The sequence below is a fragment of the Megascapheus bottae genome, chromosome 25, assembly GCF_031878675.1.
Source record: "Megascapheus bottae isolate mThoBot1 chromosome 25, mThoBot2.hap1, whole genome shotgun sequence".
Classification (NCBI taxonomy): domain Eukaryota; kingdom Metazoa; phylum Chordata; class Mammalia; order Rodentia; family Geomyidae; genus Megascapheus; species Megascapheus bottae.
In genome coordinates, this window is record NC_143533.1 from 22,928,361 (window position 1) to 22,952,118 (window position 23,758).

The 23,758-nt window shown below is 53.1% G+C and overlaps 2 protein-coding genes across 2 annotated transcripts; one reads left to right on the plus strand and one right to left on the minus strand.

Annotated features, from left to right (window-relative positions):
• Dnajc17 (DnaJ heat shock protein family (Hsp40) member C17) lies at positions 1-23,544 on the plus strand. The gene is made up of 11 exons (XM_090318597.1): positions 1-115; positions 12,220-12,289; positions 12,568-12,626; positions 12,821-12,908; positions 15,336-15,421; positions 15,590-15,686; positions 16,361-16,404; positions 16,956-17,033; positions 17,519-17,599; positions 17,960-18,070; positions 23,354-23,544. The coding sequence occupies exons 1-11, from the start codon at positions 38-40 to the stop codon at positions 23,471-23,473; spliced, it is 912 nt and encodes a 303-aa protein (XP_090174723.1). The 5' UTR covers positions 1-37; the 3' UTR covers positions 23,474-23,544.
• On the minus strand, positions 20,260-20,946 carry C25H15orf62 (chromosome 25 C15orf62 homolog). The gene has a single exon (XM_090318595.1). It carries the CDS (start codon positions 20,893-20,895, stop codon positions 20,368-20,370), a length of 528 nt encoding a protein of 175 aa, XP_090174721.1. The 5' UTR covers positions 20,896-20,946; the 3' UTR covers positions 20,260-20,367.
• Positions 23,545-23,758: the final 214 nt, after the last annotated feature.

A 23,758-nucleotide genomic window follows, 5' to 3' on the forward strand; every position in this document is an offset into this window, starting at 1 on the left:
TGGGAGTTGTAGTACACAGCTAGCCACGGCCGGAACCATGGCGGTGGCCAAGGAGCTCTTACAGATGGACCTGTACGCTCTGCTAGGCGTTGGGGAGGAGGCGGCGGATAAAGAGGTGAGGACGGTGGTGGGGTGCGGACCCAGAGCGGCCTGTGGCCTCCCTTCCGACCCTGGCGCCCGGCCCCGGGCGGGCCTCCAGGTGAAGGCCTCAGGAGGAGGGCAGCGCGGAGGCCCCGCCGCGGAGGCCGCGGTGCCGGGGACTTAGCGAGCGCTGCGGGCCAGCCCGCGTGGGAAGCCCGCGAGGGAAGCCCGCGAGGGAAGCCTGGCCCCGCCCGCCTGGCTTCCTCCCTGCGCCTGCGCCGCCTCAGCCTGGACTCTCGCGTCCTGACGGACGCCCCTCCCCTCCTCCTCCTCCCCTCCTCCTCCTCTCCCTCCCCCTCCCCCTCCTCCTCCTTTCCCCTCTTTCCCCTCCTCTTTTCCTCCTCCTCCTCCCCCTCCTCCTCCTCCTCCCCCCTCCTCCTCCTCCTCCCCCTCCTCCTCCTCCTCCTCCTTCTCCTCCTTCTCCCCCTGTTCCCCCCTCCTCTTTCCCTCCTCCTCCTCCCCCTCCTCCTCCTCCTCCTCTTCCCCTTCTTCTCCTCCTCCTCTTCCTCTCCTCCTCCTCTTCCCCTCCTCCTCCTCCTCCTCCTCCCCCTCCTCCTCCTCCTCCTCCTCCTCCTCCCCCTGTTCCCCCTCCTCTTTCCCTCCTCCTCCTCCCCCTCCTCCTCCTCCCCCTCCTCCTCTTCCCCTTCTCCTTCTCCTCCCCCTCCCCTCCTCCTCCTCTTCCCCTCCTCCCCCTCCCCTCCTCCTCCTCTTCCCCTCCTCCCCTTCCCCTCCTCCTCCCCCTTCCCCCTCCTCCTCCCCTCGCCCCTCTTCCCCCCCCCTCCTTTCCCTGCCCCTTCTCTCCCCCTCCTCGCCCCCTGCATTTAAATTAATGTAAGTACGGGGCGTATTTCACACGTGTACTTCTGAGGTTACTCTAATTGAGGGCACGGAGGAAAATAAAGGCGCTTTCTCTTTTTTCCTTTTTGGAATCATTGAGAAGATGACTTCCCAAAGGTGAGCTCGGTGTAGGAGTGCCAGCTGTCGGGGCCGGGAGTTCGGCCTAGTGGTTAAAGTGCTTGCCTGGCATGCACGAAGACCCAAAGACCAGGGCCCGATTCCTCAGTACCACATACATAGAAAACAGCCAGAAGTGGTGCTGAGGCAGTTGTTAATTTGTCTTAATGAGTCCAAGAATTGCTGCCGGTTGCAGCAATCATGACCAGAACTCTGGGCAATTCTGGGAAGAGTTATTATTATTATTTTGCCAGTCTTGGGTCATGAACTCAGGGTCTGAGCCCTGTCCTTGGGCCTTCTCAAGGCCAGAGCTCTGCCACTTGAGCCACTGGACCACTTCCAGCATTTTTCTTCCTTTTTTTGTGGGGAGGGTTGGGTGGGTCTTGGGGCTTGAACTGCCTGGGTGCTGTTCCTGAGTTCTTTAGCTCAAGGCTACCACCCTACCCCTAGGCCTGGGCATTAGTGACCTGGCTGGCTTTGAATCACGCTCCTCAGATCTCAGCCTCCTAAGCTGCTAGGATAATAGGCGTGGGCCACTGTGCCCTGCTCCAGTATTTTTTTTTTCTCTATGTACCGAGGAATTGAATCAGATCTTTGTGCATGCTAGGCCAAACTCCTGGCCCCTAAATTATTTTTTATGTCATTCCTGGGGCTCGAACTCAGTACTTAGTTGTTGTTCCTAAACTTTTGTGCTCAAGGCTAACACTCTACCACTTGAGCCACAACTTCACTGGTGGCTCTGTTGGTACTTAATTGGACATAAGAGTCTCACAGACTTTGCTGCCGGGGCTGGCTGTGAATCACAACCTTCACTCAGATCTCAGCCTCCAGAGTAGCTAGGATTACCAGCATGAGTCACCAACTCCCAGCCAATTTTGGGAATCTGTCATAATCACCTTTGTGCTTACTAGCGGTTATAGTGAAGAAACTGCACTTGAGTCAGACTGCCTGTGGACTGCCCCACGACCTATCTAGTTGATGGCCTTGAGCAAGTAGGGGACTTTTCTGTTCCTTGATTTCCCCAAATGCCATAGGAGAATGTTGTCCGTCCCTCCTTGACTGCATTGTGAAGCCTGACACATCAAAGCACTAAGCTCGTAGCACAAGGTCTGACACAGTGAGCATGCTCCATGTGGTACCTCTTACTGTTTTCATTGTCACAGGAAGACTCTAATTTCATTTATTCAGTTGTGCTGGTACTGAGCTTGAATTTAGGGCCTGGGCCCTGTCCTTGAGCTTTTTTTCTCAAGGCTGGGACTTTGCTGTTTGAGCCACAGTTCTACTTCTGGTTTTTTGGTGGTTAATCGGGGATAACAGTCTCATGGACTTTCTTGTGTGGGCTGGCTTTGGACTATGATAATCAGAACTCAATCTCCTGAGTAGCTAGCCTATTTTTTTTTTTCTGGACGTGGGGCTTGAACTCTGGGCCTGAGCACTGGGCCTGAGTTCTTCAGTTCAAGGCTAGTGCTCTACCTCTTGAGTCACAGCACCACTTCTGGTTTTCTGGTGGTTAATAGGAGATAAGAGCCTAATGGACTTAGCCGTGTGTGGTGGCTCACACCTGTAATCCTAGCTACTCAAGAGGCTGAGATCTGAAGGTCAAGGTTCAAAGCCAGCCTGGGCACTAAAAAGTCCATGAGTCTCTTATCTCCAATTAACCACCAGAAAACTGAAAGTGGCGCTTGGCTCAAGGGGTAGTTTGGTAGCCTTGAGCTGAAAAGCTGAGGGACAAACCCCAGGCCCATGACTGACCAAAAAAAGAAGAATCCCCTGGACTTTTGTGCCCGGGCTGGCTTTGAACTACAGTCCTCAGATCTCAGCCTCCTGAGTAGCCAGGATTACAGGGGTGAGCCACTGGCACCCAGAAGATTCCAAAAAAAGATTTAAAACTCAGCACAATACTAAATCAAAACAAAGCCAGTAAGTCTCACATGTCTGAAAGCATGGCGTGAGTGGTAGAAGCCAACCCAGCAGGTACCATGTTCTAAGTTCAGATTCCTTTACTAAACAAGAAGGAACTGGGGCATCACCTAGAGTTTGTTGAAGTTGTTGCAGATGAATCTGGTTGTTTTCCAGATAAATCTGGAAAGGTGTTGTTTGGTCCTGTACGTCCTGTCTGTGGGGGCATTTCTGCTTTTTTTTTTTTTTTAATTGTTGAAGATCAGAACTCAGACTCTGCATCTGATGCTTTTGCTCATTGGCTGGCACTCTACCACCCGAGCCCCACCTTCAACCCCCAAAGGCTTGGTTCTTCTCCCCCACCTCCCACCTTTCTGGGTTTGAGGTGTGCCCGGCTGTGTCTGTATTCCAGCCAGGAGCCCTTTGCAGCCTGTTCTCTCCAGACCAGGTGCTGAGACCTGGAAGATGGGCACTGAGCTGGGCAGCCCGTCCTCGGCCAGCCTTCTCGTCCTCCTGGTCCTGTGATGGTTAGCTCATTCCTGGCCGAAGCTCTGGGGTTTTGAAGTTACTTGGCTAAGTCAAAAGGAATGATTCATTTCTGTTTGTACACTGTAAGCCATTCATTAGCATTCAAGATAATACTTCACATTTATATGATACCCAAGTGCTTTCACATAAATTATCTCATTTGATGTGATCTTCAAAACAGGGCCATGAGGTAGGCCAGAACTATTAGCTCCAATTTATAGATGAGAAAACAGAGACTCAAAAGAGTTTAATTGATTTGCCCAGCTAAGGTGGCTAGTAAACGACATCCCTGCCCAGACCTGAATTTCTATTCCTCCTTCGGAGCTTTTTGCATGGCCTACACTTCCTGAGTAATTAGGGCAACTGGATGGCCTGGGGCCCCAGAGAGCCACAGACTCTGGGGTGACACAGATAGATTTCACTCTGTAGGTAACGCTGCCCGATGTGGGCAAACCCAGCTCTCATGACCTGGGATGGAAAGCCTGAGGAATTGTGTTACAGTTAATGTTAAAACTGCACCGTAAACTTTCCAGTTGAACTAAGGTAGCGTTTGGAATGTTTCCTGTTGGAATGGCTGCTTTCCCTAACTTTGCTGTTTCTGAGTACTGTTTACTTCCTCCCCCCTCTTTCTTCTTGGTCATGGGGCTTGAACTCTGGGCCTGGGCACTGTCCCTGAGCTCTTCAGCTCAAGGCTAGCGCCCTACCACTTGAAGAAGTGGGCAGGAAGGGAGAGTACTGGGAGGGAGGACCACAAGTGGAGGCCAGACTTTGAGGGGAGAGGGAGCTAGAGCAGCACCTCAGTGTTGGGAGAAGCCTGCCAGGCCCAGCGCCCTTTCCCAGGTGTTCTTGTGGAGTGTGCTTGGGAGGTGGTGTGAGGACTGCTCCCTCCCACAGGCGGACTCCACTTGAGGTCATTGAGCTGAAGGGGCTGGCCAGGGGCGGCTACCTCCCACAGTCTCTAAAGTGCCCCTGCAGGGGCATTTCTTTGAAGTATTGTCTCTGGTGGAAAGCGGTGAACGTGGCTGTCTTGCAGGCCTGGACCCATGACTGCCGAGGCTCTGATTCTGGCTGTTCTCATTATGACGGGGCCTGGGCATGGATTTGATGTGATGCTCTATCTCTTCTGTCCCTGTGGTCATGTAGGGCTGCCTCCCTGTGTGTCCTTATCTGAGTCCATCCTAGCCACCTGACTTCAGAACTGGGCCTAATTGTACCTCTTACTTACCTGGCTCCAAGTTTTATTATAAGAAAGGACAGCAGCCTTTAAAAAAATAATGATCTCTTCTTAGTAGGGCACCTTTCTTTTAAGTTAATGATGGCTATTTTCTATTTATTGGATCCCTCTGCCCTCGCTTTTTTGAGTGAGTCACGAGTTTCTTCTCCTGCAGAGGTGAAACTGGAGGCCCCGCTGCCCCGGGGCTGAGCCCTGTGGAGGTGGCCGGGACCCAGGCAAGCCCCCTCCCCCCTGGTCTGGACTCCTGTTACTGAAAGTGGTAGAACCAGTTCTGGAGCTTGTGAGAAGGGAGGGCTGGGTGGCAGGTAATTCATCACTCAGTCCCCTTGGTGATGGCACGGTTGGAGACTGACATTTAGTTCTCACTGTGGTTGTCCTGTTGTAGGAGTTCCTCCCTTCATCAGTCCTGGTGTTTCTTTCTTTCGTTTTTCTTTCTTTTTTTTTTGCCAGTCCTGGGCTTGAGCTCAGGGCCTCAGCGCTGTCCTTGGACTTTCTCAAGGCTAGAGCTCTACCACTTGAGCCTCAGCACCACTTCCAGCTTTTTTCTACGTATGTGGTACCGAGGAATCGAACCTGGGTCTTCATGCATGCTAGGCGAGCACTCTACCACTAGGCCAAACTCCCGGCCCAGTCCTGGTGTTTCAAGAGGAGATTTTTCTGCAGGTAGAGGGGAATTGTGAAGTGGGGTCAGAACACACCCACTTCCTTCTCAGTGTAACTGACATACTTCAGGATTCTAGTTACCTTTTTGTTGAGAACAGATAAATAATTGTCCTTTTTACTCAATAGGAACTTACTTGCTTGTTTGTCTGTCCTGGGGCTTGAACGCAGAGCCTAGACACTTCCCTGAGCTTTTGTGTTCCAGGCTAGCGCTCTATCACTTTGAGCAGCTGTGCCACTTCCAGTTTTAGGGTGGTTAACTGGAGATAAGAATCTCATAGACAGGGGCGGGGAGTTTGGCCTAGTGGTAGACTGCTTGCCTAGCATGCATGAAGACCTGGGTTCCATTCCTTGGTACCACCTAGAAAAAAAGCCAGAAGTGGTGCTGAGGCTCAAGTGGTAGAGCTCTAGCCTTGAGAAAGTCCAAGGACAGTGCTCAGGCCCTGAGCTCAAGCCCAGGACTGGCAAAAAAAAGAAAAAAAAAAAAAAAAGAATCTCATAGACTTTTTTTGCCCCGTCTGGCTTCAAACTGTCATCCTCAGATGTCAGCCTCTTGAGTAGCTAATATTATAGGCATGAGCCACCAGCACCTAACTTCAACAAATATTTATTGTCTGCCTACTAAGTGCCAGACGTTATTCAGTGCCTTGTTCTGAGCCCTGGAGAGAGCAAAGTTCCCAGCTCCTGAAGCACAGTATTTATCCGGTGACCAATGGCTGGCCCATGGGCTTATGATACAAGACTGGACAGATATGTATGCCTGTATTGATTTTATTTTATTTTATTTTTTTGGTGGAGGGACAGTCCTGGGGCTAGAACTCAGGGTCTGGGCTTTATCCCTGAGCCTCTCTGTGTTCAAGGCTAGCACGCTTCCACTTGAGTCACAGCACCACTTCCAACTTTTTCTGTTTATGTGATGCTGAGTCAGAATAGAACCTAGGACTTGATGCGTGCTAGGCCAGCACTCTACCACTAAGGGTACATTCCCAGCCCCTGTATTGAAATCATTGTATGCTTGTGAATGATGTCATGATGTTCTAAATACCTATATGGCAGAAAATATTTGTATATCCATCTAAAGATAAGCAATGTGCTGTCTTTTGAGGTACAATCATAACCAGCTTCTCTTTTCCCATACCATCACAGAAGAGAAAGAGATTAGAAGCACGTCTAGGCTGGCACACTACGAGAGGCTGACGAGCAGAGCTGTAGAAGATTAGAAAAGGAGCAGAATTTCAGATCATCGCCATTGCAGGATGCTCAGCAAAGCCTGCCTGCTCTCGGAGTACTGGAATGTGTTAGAACACTCTAGTTGAACTTTTGTGGCATGGAAGACAGATTTAACTCACCTCGTGTCCTAGGGGGAAAGGATGCTGACAGGTGGTGAGAGATTAGAAATCAGAGTTGTTCTGTAAGTCATCTGAGGTCTTGTCATTGTGGGCCCTGGAGACCTGGTCCTCTGAAAATCACAGTCTAGTCTGGTGGCCAGCGGTTCACACGTCATCCTAGCTACTGCAGAGGCTGGGATCAGGAGGGACATGATTCACAATCTGCTCAGACAGAAAAGTTTGCCAGATTCCATCTCCAAATAATGAGAAAAAAGCAGGGCTTGGAGATGTGGCTCCGTGCCTGAGTCGTAGAGTGCCAGCCATGAGCATGAAAAAGCTGAGTAAGAGTGTTAATCCCTGAGTTCAAAACAGGCAAGCAAGCAAGGAAGCAAATAAACACTAGCTCCTTTTTGTGAAGTCTGAGGAATGAAAGCGCTTCCCAGTGCTCGAAAAACCAGAGGTGTCAGGGGATGCGTGGTAGCTGGGAACTGCAAGTGTTGGGGGCAGCGTGGAAACTGTCAGCAAGCCCACCTCTGTGGCGCCCTTCCTGCAGACACAGTTCCCAGAGGAGCCTGGGGTCCTGGGTTCCCATGGTCTACCTCCATTCTTTATCATTACATGTGTAGGTTTCTTTGTTTTCAGAAACCTCCTCTCTGAGTCTCTAGGATGAAAGCCAAGTACACCTGGATGGCACCACTCTTCTTGTGTGGTGTGTGTGCTGGTCCTGCGTCTTGAACTCTGGGGCCGGGCACTGTCTCTGAGCTCTTTTCCTCAAAGCCAGCACTCACCAGTTGAGCCACAGCTCCACTTCTGGTTTTTTGGTGGTAATTGAAGTCTTGTAGACATTCTTGCCCAGGCTGGCTATAAACTGTAATACTCAGATCTCAGCCTGTCCTGGTTTTTTTGTTTGTTTGTTTGTTTGTTTTTGCCAGTCCTGGGGATTGAACTCAGGGCCTGAGCACTGTCCTTGGGCTTTCCTCAAGGACAGAGCTCTACCAGCTCTACCACATGAGCCACAGCACTACTTTTGGCTTTTCTTTTTTCTTTTTTTTTTTTTCTTGCCAGTTGTGGGGCTTGAACTCAGGGCTTGGGCACTGTCCTTGGACTTTTCTCAAGGCTAGAGCTCTACCTTTGACCCACAGCACTTCCAGCATTTTTTTTTTTTTCTATGTATGTGGTGCTGAGGAATGGAGCCCAGGTCTTCGTGTATGCTAGGCAAGCACTCTACCACTAGGCCACACTCCCAGCCATCCCACTCTTTTCATTATTCCAAATCCAGCCTTCATTATTCCAAATCCAGCCTTCTACCCTGCTCTTAAGGTGGGGTTATTTCCTAATAAAATTGAAAAAGCTCGCTTTAGAATAGTTGTATTTGGAGGCCGGGAGTTTGGCCTAGTGGTAGAGTGCTTGCCTAGCATGCACGAAGACCCGGGTTTGATTCCTTGGTACCACATGCATAGAAAAAAGCTGGAAGTGATGCTGAGGCTCAAGTGGTAGAGGTCTAACCTTAAGAAAGTCCAAGGATAGTGCTCAGGCCCTGAGCTGAAGCCTAGGACTGGCAAAAAAAAAAAAAAAGAATAGTTGTATTTGTCTGATGAGAAATTCTTCAGGAAGCAGTCACTCCAGGAAGGCTGAACAAAGCTGGAAAGCCAGTTTATGACACAAAGCATTCAACTCCAAGCCCATTGGTTGAAAGTCAGAAGTGGCTGTCCAGGCTCAAACCGAGAATGGCCCTGCCTAGGGCAAGCTTAGCAACTAAATATAGCAATAACTAGTTAATCAAGACAGACATGGTTGACCAACATTCTAGATCAGTGGAATTAGGATCTGGACCGCTCTGGCTACCTAGCCATGCCCTCTGCTCTTTGAGTAAGAGTACTTCAGAGACCCTGGAGGCCAACCAAAAAACCGGTACTCTACCATTTAAGCTTTTGGTGACTAATGGGAGTCTTGGAGATTTTCCTGTCCTGGCTGGCTTTGAAGCATGATCCTCAGATCTTAGCTCCTGAGTAGCTAGGGTTACAGGCATGAGTCCAGCTCACAGGTACCCAGCTCATTCTAACTTTTTTTAGCCAGTCCTATGGCTTAAACTCAGGAACTGAGCACTGTCCTTGGGCTTTCACAAGGCTAGCGCTCTACTGTTTGAGCTTCAATATCACTTCAGGCTTTTTCTGTGTATGTGGTACCAAGGGATTGAACCCAGGGCTTCATACATGCTAGGTAAGCACTCTACCACTAGGCCAAACTCCTGGCCCCCTTGATCTGAAGTCTTTTTTTTTTTTTTTTTTTTTTTTTTTTTTTTTTTGGCCAGTCGTGGGGCTTAAACTCAGAGCCAGGACATTTTTCAAGGCTAGAGCCTCTACCACTTGAAGCACCGCACCACTTCCTTTCTATGTATATGGTCCCGAGGAATTGAACCTGGGTCTTCATGCATGCTAGGCAAGCACTCTACCACTAGGCCAACTCCCAGCTCCCTTGGACACACATGCCGTTTCCAGCTTTTCTTTTTCTGTGTATGTGGTACCTAGTGATCAAACCCATACTATAGTATGCATACTATACTCCCAGCCCTTGTCCCTGAGTTTCTGTTGCTCAAAGCTAGCACTGTACCTCTTGAGCCACAGAACTACTTCTGGCCCTGTTTTGTTTTTTTTTTTTTTCTTTTTGCCAGTCCTGGACTTGAGCTCAGGGCCTGAGCACTGCCCTTCCTTGGACTTTCTCAAGACTAGAGCTCTACTACTTGAACCTCAGCACCCCTTCCGGCTTTTTTCTATGTATGTGGTGCCGAGGAATTGAACCTGGGTTTTTGTGCATGCTAGGCAAGAACTCTACCACTAGGCCAAACTCCCAGCCCCACTTCTGGCTCTTTTTGTTTATGTGGTGCTGAGGAATTGAACCCAGGACTTTGTTCATGCAAATTGAACACTCTACCACTAAGCCACATTCCCATCCCTCATTGTAACTTTGTTTTTTTTCTTTTGCCAGTTCTGGGGCTTGAACTCAGGGCCTGGGCACTGTCCTTGGGTTTTCTCAAGGCTAGAGCTCTACCACTTGAGCCACAGCACTACTTCTCTATATATGGTACCAAGAAATCGAACTATAGTCATCATGCATTCTAGGGAAGCATTCTACCATAGGCCAAACTCTGGCCTCATTGTAACTTTTTTTTTTTTTTTTTTTTTTTGCCAGTCCTGGGCTTGAGCTCAGGGCCTGAGCACTGTCCTTGGACTTTCTCAAGGCTAGAGCTCTACCACTTGAGCCTCAGCACCACTTCCGGCTTTTTTCCTGTGTATGTGGTACCAAGGAATTGAACCCGGGTCTTCGTGCATGCTAGGCAAGCACTTTAACCGCTAGGCCACACTCCTGGCCCCTCATTGTAGCTTTTTAACAGTAGAAGCAGGTAGGGCTGTGTGTAGGCAGGCCAGGCAGGTCGGCAGGTGGAAAGGTGAAGACTTGAGGAAGTGAGTCTGCACTCACAGTCACTGCCCAGGGCCTGTGCCGGGAGGAGTTGTTCCTGCCTCTGAGCCAGTCAGGAATGTCACACTGGGTTTAGTTGCCTTGGCCGGTGCAGGTGTGGACTGGCATGGCCCAGCAGGTGGCAGCACAACTCCAAAGATGGGCTAGGCTAGGTGGCTGACTCTCAAGGGAGGAGGTCAAGATGCAGGCCCATGTGTAGCATGTTTGATTGTAGAAGTATTTGGGTTCCATCTGTGAAGCCTGGAAAGCCAGTCTGCGTAGCTGTTCCACCCAGGAATTTGCACAGCAGTTAACTTGTGCCAAACAGAAGAGGAGGGGCGGAAAACGCAGAGGCATCTGGAGGCATGGCTCCAGGAAAAATGCTGAGGGTAGTGTTTTACAGCTGTAATCCCAGATCCTCAGGAGGTGGGAGAGCAAGAGGATCATGGTTTAGGGAGGAAAATCAAGGGGACTCCATTGCAACCAACAAGCTGGATGCAGTGGTATATGGCTAAGGTGCTGCTAAGGGAAAAGTTGTGATCTGAGGCTGAGTCTGATCAGAAACTGGAGACTCTTATCTGAAAAACAATCAGAGCAAAAGGAAAAAATAAAAGAATATGACAATTAGCCAGGCACCTGTGGCTCGTGCCTGTAATCTTAGCTGCTCAGGAGGCTGAGAGCTGAGGATCTGAGATCTGAGGGCTGGCAGTTCAAAGCCATCCCTGGCAGAGTAGTCGGTAAGACTACCGAGGAAAAGCCAGAAGTGGCACTGTGGCTCAAGTGGTAGAGCGCTGGCCTTGAGCAAAAGAAGCTCAGGGAGAGCATGTAGGCCCCCGAAAAAGAAAAGAATATGAGAATGAAATAACGCAAAACAGGTATTACTGGGATAGTGGTGTATGCCTGTAATTTCAGTTTCTGAGGAAGGAGGACTGCAGGTTCAAGGGTCAGCAAGGGTCCCTTGTGAATCCCCATCTCAGAGGGGAGAAACGAAGAGAAAAGAAGTATCAAGGAATGTGAGATACAAAGCTGAAAGTGAGCATGCCTTCCTAACTGAGGTTAACCCTGTAGACAATTAAGCGAAGATAATAAAGACAGATCAGTTTAAGGTCTTAATGTGGAACTACATGTAGCTTGTGACTTCTAGAAAGGTATAGAATGAGATGTAAACATTCCCTTCTTTACTTTCACCCCCTTCAGTAGATACTAGCACTGATTTCTTTCTTTCTTTCTTTCCTTCTTCCTTCCTTCCTTCCTTCCTTCCTTCCTTCTTTCTTTCTTTCCTTCTTTCTTTCTTGTCTGTCATAGAGCTTGAACTCTGGGCCTGGGTGCTGTCCATGAGCTCTTCAGCTCAAGGGTACTGCCCTACTTCTTGAGCCACAGTGCCACTTCTGGTTTTTTGGTGGTTACTTGGAGATATGAGACTGACGGATTTTAATGCCTGGGCTGTTTTTGGATCGTGATCTTCAGATCTCAGCCTCCTGAGTAGCTAGGATTACAAACAAGCGTGTGCCACTGGTGCCCGGCTTTTTGGTTATTTTTGAGGCCGGATCTTGCTGGCCTGAATCACATGATCACCCTGCCTTCTCTGCCTTGTCACCGCTGGATGGCCTGTCTAGAGTGTGTCTAGTGTGAACAGTGCTTCAGTGTGCCTTTAAGCATTCCATGTTTGCAGGATTGGGTCACAGGGAAGGGTGTGTTAAAATTCCATGGCCAAATTTTCCTTTAGAAATGTCTCCCTTTTTTCGCTACCAAGAGGGTAGAAGCAGCTGTTGTCACGGCTGTAGTGAGCCTGGCACACACTGCCCCTGCTGCCAGGAGCCCTTGGACTCCGGCGGTTGTGAGTTTCTCTCGGCACTGGCTGTGTGAGCATGCCCTCTGTTGGATGGTGATGACCAGCTCTCTATGGCCTCTGCCTCCTTTGGGCAGAGTGACTACCAAGAGGGGCCAGCAGCCGCCTCCCTCACCACTTGGGCAAGGTTGTCCTGTGAATACCCACATCCCATGTCTTCTGACTCCCAGGTGAAGAAGGCATACCGGCAGAAGGCCCTGTCCTGCCACCCAGACAAGAATCCAGACAATCCCAGAGCAGGTGAGGCTCTCACGGGGCCCTGGACGGAGGCGAGGTCCCCGGCCTCTGTGTTGTGGATCTGGGGTGTGTACGTGAGTGCTGTGGGCCCTAGTCTGGGCAGAGGGTCCCTGGGCAGCACGTCACATACCTGCGCAACTGATACACTTGCCCTGAGCTGCTGCTCCATCCGCGGATGGCTTTTTTGCCCTCTGCAGCATACATGAAGTGCTTTAGAGGAAGAGCCATCTTTATTTTTCTCTTTATTTTTCTCTTTGTGTTGTTTTGTTCCCTCTGTTAAGCTGAACTCTTCCACCAGCTTTCCCAGGCCTTGGAGGTGCTCACCGATGCTGCAGCCAGGGTAAGGATGCTCCTGGAACTGGATCACTGCTTTCCTCCTGACTCGTGGCACTGTCCTGGCTGTGGAGGCCCCGAAGCTCCAGTCGCTGGGCTGCTCCCCCCACCCGCCATGGCTCAGCCTGGAGGCAGGTCAGGAAGGGTGCTGAGGCACTGTCTTTCTGTTACCCCCTGCTCAGTGTTGCTTTGTCCTGCCAGGCCGCATATGACAAGGTCAGAAAAGCCAAGAAGCAGGCAGCAGAGAGGACTCAGAAACTCGATGAGAAAAGGAAGAGAGTGAAGCTCGGTAGGTGATGGGGCCGCGGCTTCCCCCGCCTGTCCTTCTGGACAGCTCAGCTTCCTTCAAGCCCGCGCTCTGGGCAGCTGTTCTGAGATGCTGGGTGCAGTAGAGTCTGAGGAGTCCCGGCCACTGCTGTTAAGGTTTAGAAATCTGCTGGCACTGATTGATGCCGCTGAGTCACTTCCAGCTTTTCCTATGTATATCTTACCAAGGAATCGAACCCCGGTCTTCGTGCATGCTATGCCAGCCCTCTACCACTAGGCCACACTCCTGGCCCCTACATTGTTTACTTTTTATTAATTTACTCCACGGTACTGGGGATTGAACTCAGGGCCTTAGTGCCTGGTAGGCAGACCCTCCACTATCTGAGCTCTTCTACCCCCAATTGTGTTTTTATTAAACTTTCTAGATGCTGCCACTATAACCGTAAATTAATTTGTTGTTGTGGTGGTGGTGGTGGTGGTGCTTGAAGTCCCTGAAGTCCCTGCCTGGACATGATCTCTGAGCTTTTTTGATCAAGGCTTGTGCTCTTTGAGCCACAGTGCTACTTCCAGTTTTCTAGTGGGCGTGAGCCACTGATGCCTGGCTGTAAATTAATTTTCAAACATTTGCATCACCCAATAATATTGGCCCAGCCGTTCTATACTCAATCCCCACTCCCTGTTTTTCCCCTATATCACGTATTTTAATTTACAACTATTCTGTCCCTGTGCTCCCATTTCTCTATCCAAAAAAGCAGAAAGGGGGCCGGGAGTTTGGCCTGGTGGTAGAGTTGCCTAGCATGCAGAAAGACCCGGCTTCTATTCCTCAGTACCATACACATAGAAAACAGCCAGTAATGGTGGTGTGGCACAAGTGGTAGAGCTCTAGACTTGGGAAAGCCTGAGGACAGTGCCAGGCCCTGAGCTCAAGGCCCAGGACTGGCAAAAAAAAAAAAAAAAAAAGCAGAAGGGCTGGGGTATAGCTCACTGGTAGAGCACCTGTTTTGCATGCATGCGTCCCTGGGTTTGATTTTCATCTCTGAAGTGGGTAAAGTAAGAAAGTGGTGAGTCCCAGGCCTGAGAAACTGGCTTGTCAGCAGCTGGCCCTCCGAGGGCACAGCAGGTTTTCTTTGGGAGGTGGGCAAGGCTGCTGGTCTGGGGTGCTGTCCTCCTCTAATCTGCCCATCGCTGGAGGAGCCATGCCACCAGGACTGCAGTGAGGCTGGGGAAGGGCATGGAGGGGGCAGCCAGGGAGCTCGGCAGAGGGCATGGAGTCAAAGTCCAGGCAGGTCTAGGTCAGGCCACGGTTCCAAACCACAGGGAGAGAGGCCAACAGCTCCACCCACAGGCCTCCGTGACACCGCCCTGGGCTGTTGGCACAGGCACCCCTCTGCCTGTGCTCACTGCAGGGAGGGAACCTGCTCAGTCAGTATGAGCTGTTGTACCTCTTCCCAACTCCTGCTTCCATGGTGGAGCCCATCTCCTCTGTGCAATGTGACTTGTGACCTTTGTCAATGGAAAATCACCTCAGGCACAGGCCCTGTAGCAGGGGGGCAGGGGCTGCTGTGTGCTATTCTTTTATTTTTTTAAATCTTTCTGTAATTAGGGCTTGAACTCAAGGGCTCATGCCTGCTATGTAGGGTCCATACCACTGAACCATACTACGTCTAGTCCTTCTTTTGGACTGGTTATTTTATTTTTATTTTTATTTTTTTTTGTGGGTCATGGGGCTTGAACTCGGCCTGGACACTGTCCCTGAGCTCTTCAGCTCAAGGCTACCACCCTACCCTTGAGCCAAGCCCCACTTCCCATTTTCTAGAGGTTAATTGGAGATAAGAGTCTCAGGTCCTTTTGTGCCCGGACTGGCTTTGAGCCTTGATCCTCAGATCTCAGCCTCCTGAGTAGCTAGGATTATAGGCGTGAGCCACCACCGCCGGCTTGGATTGGTTATTTTTATTATTTATTTATTTTTGCCAGTCCTGGGGAATAAACTCAGTGCCTGGGCACTGTCCTTGGGCTTTCTGAGGGCTAGAGCTCTATCAGCTCTGGCTTTTTATGTGGTACAGAGGAACTGAACTCAAGGTTGCATGCATGCTAGGCAAGCACTCAACCACTAGGCTCATGGACTGGTTATTTTTGAGACAGGGTCTCCTTTCCTGCTTGAGTGTATACCAGGATTATGATCCATCTACTTATGCTTCTCACAAAGCCAGAATAACAGGTGTGTGTCACAGCATTTGTTCTTGGTCAAGAAGTCCCATGAACTGTTTTTTGTCTGGACTGGCCTCAAACCACAATCCTTCCTGTCTCAGCCTCCTGAATAGCTAGATGTGAGCCACCAGTTCCTGGCTAATGTGTCATCCTGTTTGAGACTTTATGAAAACTTGGGTGGACTGAGGTCATACAAGAACTGTGACAGCCAGCAATTGAGCTATGCTACTCTTGTGCCTAGACCTGGAGGCAAGGGAACGCCAAGCCCAGGCCCAGGGGAGCGAGGAGGAAGAGGAGAGCCGAAGCACCAGCACACTGGAGCAGGAGGTGAGCATCGGCCGTCTGCAGGGGAGGCAGGAGGAGGATGGGGGAGGAGGAAGGGCCAGGCTGAGGGTCAAGGTGGAGAAGGCTGGCTCTACCTTCCTTCTGTAGGCGTGAGCCAGCCTGGCATTGGATCTGCACAGGATTGTCACCCCTCCGTCCCCTGCTCTGCAGATTGCACGCCTGCGAGAAGAGGGCTCCCGGCAGCTGGAGGAGCAGCAGAGGCTCATCCAGGAGCAGATCCGCCTGGACCGTGAGCAGAGGCTGAGAGGTGAGGCCCCTCCAGGCCGGCACCTCCCCTCCCTCGCTGACCACACTGGCTGCTTGGTGGGGCCATGAGCTTGTGTCCACCAGAGCTCTGTGCCACCACTACCTGTCCCTTCCTACCGTTTCTCCCAGGGGCCTCGGTTCCTTTGACTCCCCCTGGTCTTAGTCCTGAGCATATCTGGTGTCAGAGGCCTGAGGCGCTTTGCTTAGTGAACTGTATATTGCCATCTCTGCATCTAGCCTGTAGGAGGGGTTCCTGGCTCTTGTTTAGAGAGAGCTCCCAGGAGACCTTCTGGAGATGTCTGGACAGGCCTCCCTGCTGCAGCGGGCTTGCACCTCTTCCCCACCAGGCTCCTCAGCAGGGATAGGGCAGACATTGCCCACCATCAAGAGTAACCTTTGGAGCCGGGAGCATGGCCTAGTGGCAGCGTGCTCGCCTAACGAGCGTGAAGCCCTTGGTAACACATACACAGAGAAAAGCTAAAAGTGGTGCTGTGACTCAAGTGGTAGACCACTAGCCTTGAAGAAACCCAAGGACAGTGCTCAGGCCCTGAGCTCAAGCCCCAGGACCAGCCAAAAAAAAAAAAAAAGAATAACCTTTCCAAGATGTCTGTCCTCTGAGAGCATCTAGTCCTCCTTCATTCTGCCTTTTCTTTCTTCTTTTCCTAATCTTTCTAGGAAAGGCAGAAAATACAGAAAGCAAAGGAACTCCCAAGCTGAAGGTAAGCCTGGGGGCTCTGTGGACCACCTAACAGCCCTCCTCTGAGCCAGCACCGACACTGCCTGTGGATCCATTCAGGTGTGCTTGGCTGTCACCCTAGCTACTCAGAAGACTGTGATCTGATGATGGAGGTTTAAAGCCAACCCAGGCAGGAATGCCATGACAATCTTCTTTTTTTTTTTTCTTAGCCCCATCTTTTTTTTTTCTAGGGGGGGTGGGTGGGTGTTCAAGGCTAGTGCTCTACCACTTTGAGCCACTGCCCCACTTCCCTGTAGCTCCATTTTAAAGTACCTTTGGTCTCCAGGGAGCCAACATCACGCGTATATCCTTTCCCTGCTCATGGGCCCTCAGACCAGGCTGCTGCCAGGGCCTGCTGTGGAGGTGTCTGCCTGCGGCTGGGCAGAGGGTCTCCTGGGGTTCCCCCACGGGAACCACGTGATTCATCACTGGTCTGGAGGATCAGGAGGGCTTCTGCTCAGACTGGCAGGCACAGTCGTGGGGTCTGGTGCTGCTCTGCCAGGGGTAGTGTGCTGATGCTGTCTTTCCTTTCAGCTAAAATGGAAGTGCCAGAAAGAGGATGAGTCCCAAGGCGGCTACTCCCAAGAGGTCCTCCTGCAGCTTTTGAAAAAGGTCCGTGCCAGGCTTGTGCGCTGCCCTGTCACCTCAGCCTGCGCTCGTGTGTGCAGGATGGCTGTGCCCCTGGACTTCCTTTCATGTCTCTACCTGCTTGGTTTGTGTTTGTTTTTGCCTCATAGACATGGGACAGCCTAGATGCTCCTCCCTGGCCCATGTCCGCGGTCACTGGGGCTGACGTGTCCAGCCTGGCTTCTCCTTTGCTGCTCATGTGTAGCATGTACTTTATAAGCACCAGGCTTAGCCACAGGTTCTAGGAGAGGAGGTGGGAGGATGGCTTGAAAGCCCCGTCCTCTTCCCTGCTTCAGCCAGTGAGTTCTTAGCTCGTTTCTCCTTTGCCGTCCCGCATTCCTGGAGGCAGCCTTTCTTTTCCGTCTCTAATCCCACTTCTCTGGTCCCCGAGCAGTGAGGTCACCCGGGGCTGAAATGCCCCAGTAGCCCCAGGGCAGCCATGCCGACCAAGCCCCTTCCTGTCCCCACAGTACGGTGAAGTGCTCAACCTGGTGCTTTCCAGGAAGAAGGCAGGCACAGCTGTTGTGGAGTTTGCAACAGTCAAGGCTGCGGTGAGTACTGCATGGGGCTTGCAGGGCCCTGGTGGCCCTTTCATTCTAGGGCAGGGACTTGATGTTGTTGAGTCTGCACTCTCAGGGGATTCTCGGCCAGCATCTCCCGGGGTGGGGGGGCTGTACTGACCGCCTCCACCCCACACTCCCTTCCTGTGCTCTTGTCCCCAGGCCGAAGGCACATCCCCCACCATTCTCCCAGGAGGAGGGTCAGCTGCAGCCTGCTCTCACCTTGCTCCCACCTTGCTGCTGGGTGGGGATTAGAGCACTAGCTCCTTTCTTTAGGGAGGGGGTCTAGAGGGGATCCCCCTTATAGCTAACAGATGGACAGCACCAAGTCTGGATTGCTCTGTTTGGCAGGAGCTGGCCATCCAGAATGAAGTGGGCCTGGTGAACAACCCTCTGAAGATTTCCTGGCTAGAAGGTCAGCCCCAGGGCACGGTGGGCCCCAGCCACTCAGGACAATCTAAGGTAAGAAGCCAGGCCTCCCCCAGCTGGCCTGCCCAGCGCCCAGGTCCTCCTCCAGTGTGTGATCCTCTCAGGCTCTCCCCTCCCAAGTCTAGCGTGACGCAAGCACAGTGTCCCACGCAGGGGACTGCAGTTACCTGTTGTGTTCTTGAGAGCCAGGGGGATTAAACCCAGGCCCTCAGACCTGCTAAGCATACACTACTGCTGGTGCACCCTCAGCCCTTCACAGTATCCTTAGACCCCTCTTAGCCTATACTTGGTGGGCTCCGTCCCCATCCCGGGAGCCCCCTGCTGCTCGTTGAAGCATTGGAGCTAGTGCAATATAGTGCTGAGGAAAGGGTCAGGTGCTTGGGGGCAGATTTGTCCTTCACTTTTCAAGATATGTCAGTCTTTGCTTTTCAAGCTATGCCTCTGAGCTTCCCACACATAGATCAATTATAAAGAAGCAATACCTTGGGCTGGGAGTGTAGCCTAGTGGTAGAGTGCTGCACAGAGACGTGGGTTCGGTTCCTTGGTACCACATACACAGGAAAAAGTGGTATTGTGGCTCAAGTGGTAGAACACTAGCCTTAGGAAAGCTCAAGAACAGTGCCCAGACTTTGAGTATGAATTCCAGTACTAGCAAAAAAAAAAAAAAAATCTCTAAAAATTATATGGCCTCTTGCTGAGCCAAGTCAGGGTAAATCCCTTGTGGGGAGGGTGTGCCTTCCAGCAGGGGCGGGCCAGGGCTGCCTCGAAGATCACTGTGTCCACTCTGTCCCCCAAGCCTGAGTGCAGAGGCCAGGCTGCAGGCTTCTGGCATGTATGTCCCAAGATCAGTTGCTTTAGTAGGGCAGGAGTCGGAAACCTGGTTCTCCCCTTCTCAAAAATAGCCTGGCACGTGTGTTGTCCTGTCCACAGTTTTTCAGTGCCTTAGCAAAGCTCTCCTTGCCTACTTGTCCTTCTCCCTGCCTGTGGGACCCAAAGTATTTTTTCTAGGAGTGTAGACAGAGGAGGAACCTGAAGTGCTGTGAGCCTAAGTCAGAACCCTGATTAGAAGAGACCTCAGGCCTTCACTTTAAGCAAGTCACAGCCTCAGGGAACACTGCATAGGTTGTATAAGAAAGCACTTTATTATATGTATCCTGTATGTACAGAAGAGTCTTCCAGCTCCGTTCTTCTACTCAGAGGAAAAAGAGAGGCTATGGAGGCGTTGTGTGTCAAAGCTCCCCTCTCCCATCGTTCATGCCTGGGAGAGGCGTGAGGGTCAGAATCCCGTGGTCCAGTCAAGTGTTGTGGCTCTGTTTCAGATCCGGTCAGGCCACAGGGCAGGACGATAGCACAGAGCTACCATCATCAGAGGTTTGGGTTAGGCAGAGCTCTCCAGTCCCAGTAGAGGCTCTGGAAACCAGCTGTGTCTCCCCATCACTTATTGTCCGTCTTCTGACCCAGTCTTCCCCTCTGCTGGACAGGAAGTCTACCATTCTTTTCACAGTATTTCCCACAGACTCCAGTCACTGATGGCTCTAGATAGACCCTAAGTGCCATGTGGCTTTGCAGGTAGGCCTTGCTGGTAGTGGGCCGTCAGTCCCTGGAGCTGCTTCCTCCAGCAGGGGCCAGCAGGCTACCAGGTTGAAGTGCTCGTGGCCTCCTTTCTGCTGGTGGTTTGTTCCTTGTACCTCTGAGTCTCCCCTACCTGTCACGCTCTGCCAGTCCCTTTCCCCAGCCTGTCCACGGGTGGCTCCAGGAGCCTGGTCAGTGCGCATGCACCGGGCAGTGGGCAGCACGAAATGTTTTGCTTACTGGGCAAGCGCTTTGCCACTGAGCTACATCCCAGCCCTTGGGATTTCAGTTTTATAACGTTCATTGAGTTGGCACATATACATCCAGTGTAGCAAGTGGCTTCTGGACTGGGCTGTCTCCCTGTCTTCTCAGCATCCCCTTTCCCGGGTGGCCTGGGTGGGGCCCCTCCTTCCAAGTGCTGGCACCTGTTAATGGTGGCTTTTAAGAGGCAGGCACGGGCTGTTCTGCCCACACTGCCCTCCTACACCCTGACTCGCCCCGTTCCACCTCTGCTGGCCTCTGCCTGGTTCCTGAAGATGCAGGGTGTGGCCTCCCTTTCCTGGCCTCACCAGCTTCCTTCCGGGCTTCTGCCAGAAAGGATCCTGAGCATGCCCAATGGGCCGCCATCCCTTCAATCTGGGGTGAGTTGGAGAGTCCTGGATCCCTACCCCTGCCTGCTCCCTAATCCCTGGCTGTCCCCTCCTTCCCTGGTCTCTTCCTTCTGTCACCCTAGCTTCGCCCGCCCGCCCTCACCACACTCAGCAGCGGGGCTGGTGGGGGAACTGCTCCTGCAGCATCTGTAGAACTTCCTCCAAGAGTGAGATCCCCAGGTCCACTTTGAAGGAGAAGAAGGGGTCACTGGGGTCCGGAGCAGGTGTCCTGGGGCCAGGGGGTGTGGCCGAGAGGTCCTCCTCAGAGAACCGGTGGAGGGGGCCCCCCAGGGACAGCGCCGAGGGCAGGCTGGCTGTGTAGGGGGCCAAGTAGGGGGCTGAGGGCTCCAGGATGTTGGGGCAGCTGGAGCTCTCTCGGTACAGACGAGGGGGCTTGGGAGGGGCCAGCAGGGTGGCCCGGGGTTGTTCATCCCCCCACAGGGGCAGACGCCGGCCATCTGGCCTCCCTTTCAGCTCCCGGATGACCTCTCGGTTGCTGTACTCTTCGTGGTCGCCGCCCGCAGTGCTGGCCTGGCTGAGCACACTGCCCTGCCTCTGGAGGCGCCGGGGCCGTCCCAGGGTCAGCCGCTTGAAGAAGGAGGCATTGCGGAAGGAGCCTTTCCTCCAGGTCTCCATGCGCCCCTGGGAGGCGGCAGACAGGCCCGACCCCCAGACGCCCCGCACAGGTGTCCCAGAGCAGCGAGTGACCACTGGTCCCCAGGGAGACAGCCCTGGTCAGCGGCCAGCAGCCGCCCCGGGGGTCTGCTCAGCAAAGTCCTTGGGCCTGGAAGAGGGAGCAGAGGGCTGAGAGAGCCCGGCCACAGGCGCTCCCCGGGGACGCGGTGGCCTGGTTACTTCTCAGGACGTGGAAAAACCCCAGAGTAGAAAGCAGCACTTACGAGCTGGAGCCGGAGCCGGGGCCTCCGGGGTCTCCGGGGCCTGGGGCAGCAGAGCCGATCTGGCCTGGGCAAGGGCTTGGCGCGCTCAGCCTCCACGCCCTCTCCACAGGCAGGAGGCAGGAGGGCCCAGATGGCTGTCTCTGGCGTTTCCTGGCGCTTGGCTGCCTCTGTGCAGGCCAGCGGAGGACTGTGCGCTGCCTGCCGCCGCTGTGAGACTGATGAGTGGCTGAGCTGTTGTGCCAGCGTGTGGCAGAGTTGTGTTTGTTTCCAGCTGACTCAGTCAGGTGGGAAGCTGGGTTTCATGCTGTGAGGTAATTGCAGCATCCGCAGGGCTGGGCCGCTGTGACCCACACCCCAGGGCAGTGGGGAGCTTTGGATTCCTCCAAGGACTGGTCTGGGGGCAGCCCTGGTCGGTGTGTCACGAGCTGCCTCTCTCACCCTGGCCCCGGCAGGTGGGCCGGCTCCCAGCCTCCGGTGTGTCTGGGAGGAGTCGGGGAAGTAGGAGCTAATGGAAAGGCAGGCGTGTGGAACCATTGTCGGGGAAGGAAGAGCGACTTGCCTCTGGTGGGGTGACTCAGCCCTGGGGCGAGGGACGGGCAGGCGGCAGAGGGCGTGTTAGTGGGGAGCAGCCCCACTCCTCCCAGAGCTGGCGGGGGCACGCCAAGGGCAACTCCAGGTTCTGTTGGCAGAGCAGTGTGGCCTCCTGCCCTGACCTCCAGTCTGGCTGCCGCTTCCTCCTTGTTTACCTGGAGGGCCTCCTGGCAGGAGTTAGGGCTGTGAGGGTCCAGAGTCCTGTTTCCTCCCTGCTTCTCCTCTCCTGGGGGGCCTGGCCCAGGGCCACTGAGGAGCCAGGCGAGACCGAGTAAGCTGGGCTGTGGAGGTGAGGGGTTGCGTAGCACTTTTTTTGGGGGGGGTGGGGTCATGGGGCTTGAACTCTTGGCCTGGGCATTGTCCCTGAGCTCTTCAGCTCAAGGCTACAGTTGTACCTCTGGAGCCACAGCCCATTTCCCATGTTTCTTGTGGTTAATTGGAGATGAGTCTCACGGACTTTGGTGCCAGGCTGGCTTTGAATGGTGATCCTCAGATCTCAGCCTCTCGAGTAGCTAGGATGAGAGCCACCACGTGGCTTGATTGAGTAGCACTTTCTGTTGCTCTTTATGCTTCCTTCAAACCAGTTGGCCTGGACGTGGCTGCTTAATTCCAGCCACTCCCCTGTTACTCCCTATTCTCTGAGCACCCCGCCTTCCTGCTGGTCTGTCCCCTGAGGCTCAGCAGCCTAGAGAGCCCAGAGCAGGCTCTGCAGCTCTGTTGCAAGCAGGCCACCACATCTGCACCCCCGATCTGGCTTTCCTCTCGTCCTTAGCAGCTGTGGACTACAGGAAGGTCTCCCAGCTTCAGAGGGCGTGTGGGATGGCCAGCTCAGGGCTCTGCTGTGAGTGGTTGTTGTGGTGATTAGTCTAGTGATTATTATTTTGTGTGTGTGTGCGTGTGCATGCGTGCACGCCCATCTCAGGACTTGAATGCAGCTCCTGGGCACTGTTCTGAGCTTTTTCTGCGCAAGGTTAGTGCTCTACCATTCAACCACAGCCCCACTTTGGTTTTTGGTTCTTAGAGAAAAGACCAGGGTGGCTTTGAACCAGGATCCTCAGACCTTAGCCTCACTAGTAGCTAGGATTACAGGCTTGAGCCACCAGTGCCTGGGTTTCTTGTGATTAATCTGGCCATCTGGAGGCAGAGCTCCCTTCCCCAGCATGCTCAGGAGCCAGGCCTGAGCCAGGCCAAGGGAGGCAGGCAGCTGTAAGAGGGCAGAGCTCTTGTCTGTACCCAGCAGAGCATCTGCATCCTGCACCTTACCACTTCCTCCACTGGAAACCAGGCAGATGCCAGAGTAGAGGGCAAGGAGAGTCAGAGACAGGGTGGAGAGGACATGAAGGGACACAGAGCCAATGAGGGCAGGGGAAGTGATTCCTTCCCAAGGAAGTGTGAAGCAGCCTGCAGCTGTGAGGGGGTAGTGAGTGGTGGGCACAGGAGATGGGTGAGCAGAACAGGAGAGGCTGTCTGGAGAGCTCTGAGGGAACAGGGTTGAGATCCAGGGGCTGTTCTGGTCCTTTCCTCCTCCTCGACCTTCATGAGGTCGCTGCTCTACTTGGCCGTGCCCTGTGGCTCTGACCCTGTCTGTTCCCCGTGTCCCCCAGGGCTCAGTGCTGTCCGAGAGGGACTACGAGAGCCTTGTCATGATGCGCATGCGCCAGGCTGCCGAGCGCCAGCAGCTCCTCGCCCGGATGCAGCAGGAAGACGAGGGGCAGCCCACATAGCATGGCACCCCCCCCCCCCCCGCCCTTTCCCTCAACAGCACCAATAAACTTTGGAAAAAGCCTCTACTTCATTTCAGTTTCTCCTCACCTAGGTGTAGGGCACCACACTCTACCTAGAAGTCTCCACCAGGCCCTGGTCCCTCCCCATCCATACCACACTTGGCAAGTCACTGCAGAGGCAGAACACAGGAGGGACTGGGAATCAATGCCCTTTATTGGCTAGGACTGGCCCACAGCAGGCCAGGGCAGGCCTGCAGCCAGGGGCTGCTAGGAGCAGTGGCGAGG

Coding starts and splice junctions, on each gene's coding strand:
- Dnajc17 (XM_090318597.1), top strand. CDS start 38: ATGGCGGTGGCCAAGGAGCTCTTACAGATGGACCTGTACGCTCTGCTA. Junction 12,290..12,567: donor TCCAGACAATCCCAGAGCAG/GTGAGGCTCTCA, acceptor CCCTCTGTTAAG/CTGAACTCTTCCACCAGCTT. Junction 12,909..15,335: donor AAGGAAGAGAGTGAAGCTCG/GTAGGTGATGGG, acceptor TCTTGTGCCTAG/ACCTGGAGGCAAGGGAACGC.
- C25H15orf62 (XM_090318595.1), bottom strand. CDS start 20,895: ATGGAGACCTGGAGGAAAGGCTCCTTCCGCAATGCCTCCTTCTTCAAG.